This window comes from Ichthyophthirius multifiliis, assembly GCF_000220395.1.
Source record: "Ichthyophthirius multifiliis unplaced genomic scaffold scaff_1120509250184, whole genome shotgun sequence".
NCBI lineage: Eukaryota > Ciliophora > Oligohymenophorea > Hymenostomatida > Ichthyophthirius > Ichthyophthirius multifiliis.
The window spans coordinates 2,987-10,423 of NW_004087000.1; the positions used below are offsets into that span (position 1 = coordinate 2,987).

At 14.8% G+C, this 7,437-nt stretch overlaps 1 protein-coding gene across 1 annotated transcript, besides 17 other annotated features; it reads right to left on the reverse strand. All coding sequences in view use genetic code 6, as the record gives it.

Annotated features, from left to right (window-relative positions):
- Positions 1–132: 132 nt before the first annotated feature.
- Positions 133–223: a microsatellite.
- A 468-nt stretch (positions 224–691) lies between these two features.
- Positions 692–762: a microsatellite.
- An 8-nt stretch (positions 763–770) lies between these two features.
- Positions 771–798: a microsatellite.
- A 100-nt stretch (positions 799–898) lies between these two features.
- On the reverse strand, positions 899–3,590 carry IMG5_054270 (kinesin motor domain protein; the record flags this gene model as incomplete). The annotated part of the gene is made up of 4 exons (XM_004037337.1): positions 899–1,282; positions 1,870–2,760; positions 2,811–2,923; positions 3,077–3,590. 4 exons carry the CDS (start codon positions 3,588–3,590, stop codon positions 899–901), a joined length of 1,902 nt encoding a protein of 633 aa, XP_004037385.1.
- Positions 1,053–1,120: a microsatellite.
- Positions 2,927–2,981: a microsatellite.
- Positions 2,928–2,979: a microsatellite.
- Positions 3,591–3,864: 274 nt separating the features above from the next.
- Positions 3,865–3,952: a microsatellite.
- An 888-nt stretch (positions 3,953–4,840) lies between these two features.
- Positions 4,841–4,876: a microsatellite.
- A 369-nt stretch (positions 4,877–5,245) lies between these two features.
- Positions 5,246–5,302: a microsatellite.
- Positions 5,258–5,286: a microsatellite.
- Positions 5,303–6,238: 936 nt separating the features above from the next.
- Positions 6,239–6,274: a microsatellite.
- A 751-nt stretch (positions 6,275–7,025) lies between these two features.
- Positions 7,026–7,076: a microsatellite.
- Positions 7,026–7,111: a microsatellite.
- Positions 7,026–7,116: a microsatellite.
- Positions 7,027–7,151: a microsatellite.
- Positions 7,088–7,149: a microsatellite.
- Positions 7,091–7,155: a microsatellite.
- Positions 7,156–7,437: the final 282 nt, after the last annotated feature.

A 7,437-nucleotide genomic window follows, 5' to 3' on the forward strand; every position in this document is an offset into this window, starting at 1 on the left:
ATATTTTATATTATTTATAATTTAAAATATAAAAATATTTATTAGATATATTTATTTTTATACTCTATTTTATATTTAAAATAATATTAATTTTTTTTATATTTATAAATAATTTTTTATATTAAAATTTTAATTTATTTATTTATTTTTTATTTAATTATTATATTGTTTTATTGTATATTATAAATTTATCTATTTATTATTTTTTAATTATTATTATTTACATATATATAATTTTTTTCAAATATTCAATATTTTAGTTTTTTAATTTTATTTTTTTTATAAAATAATTATATATAATATAAATAAAAATAATATTTATATATTAATGTTCATATTTATTAATTTGATGTAAATTGTATTTAAGCTAAAGATTTATTTAAATATTATTAATTTTAAACAACTTAAGTATTTATTGTAAAAATTTAATTTTTTTTAAAGTTATTAGTTTATAATTAAAATTTTGGAATATTTAATATTCTATTTTATGATTCTAATAATTATCTTGCTTTATTATATTTTATTAATTACTAATGATATAATTACTTAAATTATTCTTTTTCTTTTTATAATAAACCAATGTCGACATTTTCATTTAAAGTTTCAAATTATTTAACTATTTACGACAGCTTTTTTTCTCTTGAAATAGATTCTCTATTTTAAATATGTTATATATATTATAACTAATTTAATATTTATATATATATATATATATAAATATTATAAATATATATATATATATATATACAAATATATATATATTTTTATAATTATTTTTTTATTTTATTTTTTTATTTTTATATATGTATATTTATTATTTTCTTTATTATTTAAAAATATAAATAAATACAAAATCTATCCTTTTAAATTTTCTGTTATTGTTTTCATTTATTCTAAATCATCTTTACTATTTCTATTTTATATGTATATATTTTTTTTTAAAAAAAATATATTAAAAAGATAATTATTACTAATTTACAATTTTTTCCTTGTTATAAATTTTCTTTATCTATATTTGAGAATTTTTAATATTATCCATAATATTATAGTTATTATTATTTATAAATTAACTTTAATTATTAATTTATTAACTGTTATTATTTATATATTAGCTATTATTTATATGTCTTTAATCAATCATTTTATATAAACTATTTTTATATATAAAATAAAATAATATTTTTTAAAAAAATAACTTTTTAAATTTTAATCGAGAAGGAAATTAAGGTTTGTCTTAAGCTGGAATTGGAAATTGCTTAACTCCACTACTATAATATCCAATCTAAAAATATAAACAATAAATATTATTTAAACTTTTATCATTATTTTTTTACATCTATTTTCTAAATTATATTGCTGAATCTACTTAGTATATCATACATTTCTAACATTTCATGTTTCATTTAAACAATTTAATCGTTTTTTCTAGTTCTATATTCATTTAATTCAATAGTATAACCATCAATTTAATCATTTTTTTATTTCAAATAAAATTCAAATTAACTTTTATTATTTTCAAGCAACTACTAATATTCTTTTTTAAATTTTCAATTATAAGTTATTATTCTTTTTCTAACTCTTATTTAGTGTTTTTTTAATATCGTTTAATTTTTGATTATCCTATGCTTTATTTTAATTAAAATTAGGTAAATTAAACTTCAAGTTAGACTTTTCTTAAAAAAGATCTATATTTCTTTCACAAATAATATTTTTTTCGCTTTCTCGCTTTTTTTATAATTCGTAAATTTCATTTTTTGAATAAATCTCTTTTGCATTCATCTTTTCTGTTTTATTATTTTATTTATTTCAGAAAAATGAAAATTCAAAAAATAAACAAAAATAAATGAATATAAATTATTATATTTATACCTTTTAAAGTTATGATTTATTCTCGTAACTCAATAATTTAGCAAGTATTAGCTTCTTCTTTTTCTTTTTCATCCTTTTTTATCTATTAAATATGTTTTTTTAGTTTTTCTATTTTTTTTCTAGTTCTGCATTTGATTTTTATACACTATCCAATTTTATAAGGGCCTCTTTTTTTTGCATTATTGCTTACAAATCTTTTGATGAACTTTTCATAAATAATCTATCTAAATCAGCATCAATACCTAATAAACTTTAAATATTATGAAGTTTTTTTTTATGTTCTTTTTAAATTTCATCGACAAATACTTTTTACATTAAAATTTCTTTGTTTAATTGTTAGATTATATCTTCATGAGTCAAATTATTTTAATCTATATCTTACAAATTTCCTTTTTATTCTTTCTAAAAATTCTTATTTTTAGAAGCTTCAAAAGTAGTTCTTTCCAAAAATTGTAGAGTATTTAAGCATTCCTCAAAATTACTCTCATGAGGATTTATACACCCAATCAAATAAATAAAGCTCTTTTAATTCATTGTATTTTATAGCATTCTTGTTATTTTCGTTTCTTTATAATTTATATTCGGATTTTTTAATGCTATCGCTTATAAACACTATATTAATTTTTTAATTTTTAATTTTTAAATAAAAAAAACCTTTCCAATTGCTTATAAAGATTAGTTTATTAATACAGATTCTTGATATTTTTAGCCTTCATTCATACTTTCTGCTATTCTTTCAGAACCAGGTAATTCAACAAATTATACTAAAGAATTAGATATTAATACATTTTCATTTTCTTTATCTTTTATGATTATATTTAAATTAAATATAGTATTTGATCTAGAATTTATAAAAACACCTTTATTTTCATATACTTCTCTTATTTGAAACTTTTTTATTTTAATCATTAATATATTTAGATTTTTATTTTTATTTTTACTGCATTTTTTAAAATTAAATATAATTATTCTAAATTTTCTAAAAATAGAGAAGTTAAATCTTTAACTAATATTTATCCATTTGTATTTTCATAAAGAATTAAATTATGTTCTTCTAATTATTTTATTTATTTTTCTTTTTTGTATTATTTTTTTATTTTTTTATTTTTTGTTCAAAATAAAAATATTACCATAATTAATTGCTTCTTTTTAATCTTTTTTTTTTTAATTAATATATTTTATACACATATATTGTAATTAAAAATACCTGAACTTAAATAAGGTTTAATTAAATCTCGAATTTTATCAAAATAAATTTCTGATAAACTTATACTTATAATTACTTGTTTTGATTTTTACATATCTTCAGCTTTTTTAAACAAATATTCGCAACATCTTGTAATAATTCCTCTTTAATCACCTTTGTTTTTTTCTAAAATACTTTAATCATTTTAAGGAGTATAATGTTTATCTTCTCCAAATAATGTGAATGATTTTCCACTGCCAGATTATCCATAAGTTATGATTAATTAATTGTTTCCTTTTAAAGCACTATCGATTGTTTGTTATCCTATTTATTAAAATATTTCCTCTTAAAGTGTGTTTTAATTAAAAATTTTTTAAAACTAAAAAGTTTATTCTTTGAATGAAGCTTTATGAGAATTAAGTTAAATTATTTTTTATGACGGATCTTTTATTATTAATTTATTTTCTTATAATTATATAATTTCTTAATCTTGATTTATAGGTTTCACTCTTAAATATTATTTAAAATTATTCATTTATTATGTTTATAATTTTTTTTAGTAATTATTTTTATTTTAATGATATCAATTATTTTTTATTTTTAAATAATATAAAAAAAATGTTTTAACTTTATTTATAATAAGTTACAATTTGAAAAATTTTTATATTTAATAAAGAAACTAGTTTTTGAATTCTAAATATATATAATGAAAAAAAATTATTAAAATACTTTTTATTTTTTAAAGAAGAATACAATAATGTATGCATAATTATATCAAATAATAATTAAATATGAGAGTATAAGTTAATTATTTATTTAATTTATAAAAAATAATAATAATAAAATATTATTATATTTATTTAATATACAAAATAATATTGAGAAAAAATATTTTATTAAAAATTTATATATTTTATTATTCTAAAAACAATAATATTTAAATTAGTTAAATATTAATTTATTTTTTAAGATTATTATAATTTTATTTTTAATATGTACTTTTCATTAAATAAATATAATGCAAAATATTTCTATATACAATTTTTCAAAACTTAAAATTAAATATTATTTTTATTAATATGATTAATTAAATTGTATAAAAATTAATCATTAATGTATTTTTTATTAAAAAGTAAGATTTTATTGAAATAAATTATTAATTATATTCAAAAAATTTTAAAATTACATCTAATTTATATATAATTTGTAATCAAGTAATGAAAGTAACTCAATTTATAGTAAAATAAGTTCTTTTAAAGGAATTCCAGAAATTTTTGAAAAACAAGAATCTGTAAAAATCTCGTCTTCATAAAATTTCACACAAAGCCATAAGCATATTGCAAACAATCTTTATACAAAATTTAAAAAATAAAATAAAATAAAATTAATTTTATTTTATAATAAAATAAATATATTATAATATTTTTCATTATGTATAAGAAAAAGAAAATTTTTAAATAGTACTTGTGTTTATTCAAAACTGTATAATTTATTTTTTTAGTTTATAATAATTTATCAATTAACATAATAGAAAAAATGAAACAGTTATCAGAACATTTTGTTAAGCTTCTTAATCTTTGCACATATATTATAAAATATATTTTTGGTTTCTTTTATGTTAAATAAAATCCAGACCATTTCAGAAAATCTAAGCTTTATAATTTAAGAATATTTTTTTAAAAAATATCTTTTTATAAATGGTTAATAACCCAATTAACTATTTATAATAAATCAAATTTTATTAAAGGTTACTCATTCTATTTTATTTTAGACAAAGAAGTAAAATCTTATTCTTATTCTTATTCTTATTCATTATTTTATATGTTACATAATTAGATTACAGACATTATTTTATTAAATATTTTTTTTAATTTTTAATTCTTTTTTATATATTTTTTTGATATTTTTAAAATATTAAAAAAATATATTATATTATTATATGGTTTTAATTAATTATTAATAAATATAATATTACTTTTTATGGTTTATAATAAAAATATTTAAATTTTATATAATTTCATTTCGATTCATTAATTATTATATTTAATGTTTTATTAATTAGCAAACGAAATGATTATTTTTTTATAGTTTTTTTTTTGTTATAATATTGCAATCAAATATTATAAAAATAATTTATATTTATTAATTTAATGAATATGTTTAAGTTAAATTAATTTCTGATATAAAATAATTAATAATATGAAATTTTATTTATAAATTTTATTTTATAATAAATATGTATTTTATCATTTTCGAATATCACATACAAAGATATAAAAATTATTTTTATATTTCTATATAAATATTTTAATATTTATTTTTTTAATAATAAATATAAATATAAATAATAAAATTAGTATATCAAACAGATTTAGATATAATAAGTATATACGTAATAAAAAAATAAAAATAGAAATAAAAATAAATTTTTGAAATAAATTTTAATACCAAAAAAGCAATCCTTTTATTAATTAAAAAAAATTAATAAAAGAATTAAATAAAAAAATATTTATTAATGTCTGAGAAAGTTTAAGTAAATACATAAAATAGATATAAAAAAGTAAAAATTTTAATATATGATCGTTTGACATATTTGCTTTTAATATCTAAAGAGAAAATAATTTTTTTTACATCAGAATTATTAGAATAATTTTAAGTTAGAAATAATATTAATTATAAAATATTTTTTTTTTAATAATATGGATATTTTATTAAAAAAACAGACTATACGTTCATTCCATAGTGAAATATTAACAGTTGCGACAAGTAGTTCCAGAGGAATTTTATTTGTATTTTGTGAGAAAGAGTTTTATATTTTATAACCTAAATATGATTCAAATAATTTTGCTATTAGATGGTCTATAACTAATTAATAATCAATAAATGAAGCAATTTATGATGGATATTCATCTTTTGATGGTAATATTTATATATATTATTTTAATTTTAAAAATATTAAATTTATTTTTTATTGCTTTTTATACAGATTAATATCTTATTACTTGTTCTAAAAATTCTATAAAGATATGGAATGTTATATTTTCTACTTAAAATGTAAATAATAAAAAATATATTATTATTTAATATATAAAATATTAGAGTGAATAAAGTGTTTTAAAAATAAAAATAATTTTTAATTTAGAAATAAAAGAAAGTGTTTAAAATGTCAAATTCTCACCAGGTAAAAATAAAATATTAAAAAAAATTAAAATTAAAAAAGACTCGCGATTTTTCACAACAATGTCTGAAATATCAACAATAATATTCGTTTGGGATTTTTTAAAAATTTTGGACTCTAGTTCTTAATATTTACAAGAAGGAGAAAGCAGTTAAGTAACAAATATACAAAATATTGCTCTAAGACACGAGAATGGCATATAAACACACAAGTTTAGAGACAGTATAAAATCTCCAAATTAAAGATTTGGTCCAAATACTATAGTATCAGTAGATGTTTAAGGTATAATGAAGGTTTGGTAAGAATCTCCAGAAAAGGAAGAATTTAGTTTTTTCCATTTACATACAATTTATTTAGATAAAATATAGTAAATAAATTAATTATCTATGTCATTTGTATACTTCTCAACAAATTATGCTAAAAAGGATCTTGGGTATAATTACTAAAAAATTGAAGAAGATACATATGGTTTAGGATTAATTGAAAAAAATGAATATAATTCCTTAGATTGGATAGTTGTATTAAAAGACTTTTCTATAGATTTAATTAGAATTTCAAATCTCAGAAATCTTTCAAAAAATTCACATTAAGAAATATATGCAAGTTTTGATGTATTTTAATTTATAAATAAATATATAAAAATTTTATATATATTTAAAAGAATCCTAAATTATTAAAACACATGAGAATATTGTTTTACGCATAATAAGTAAGATATAAAGATTATGAATACTTAAATTTATATGGATTAGATTATCTAGGAAATTTAGTAAAAGTTTAATAATAGCTAGTAATATATATAAATAAATATTTATTATAAATATAGAATAAATATATATAATATTTTGTTATAAATATATATAAATTTATATAAATTTATATATTTATATATTTATATATTTATATATTTATATATATTTATTAAAAAATAGAATCATTCTTGTGAAATAAAAATTTTATTTACAAATAAAAACTATATGGATAGATCGTACATTTTTCTTATGATTAATAATAAGATAGTATTTTGACAATTGACTAAAATAATAATTTATGTTATTAAAAATCTCCATAATAAAAAATATTTCCTAAAAATTATGATTATTTATCAGAAGAAGGTTAATGGTAATGGAACTTTGTATCAAAATTAGATAAAATAAAGAAGGTAGAGCATTTTAACAATAACGTTTTTATATTTGATGATAAA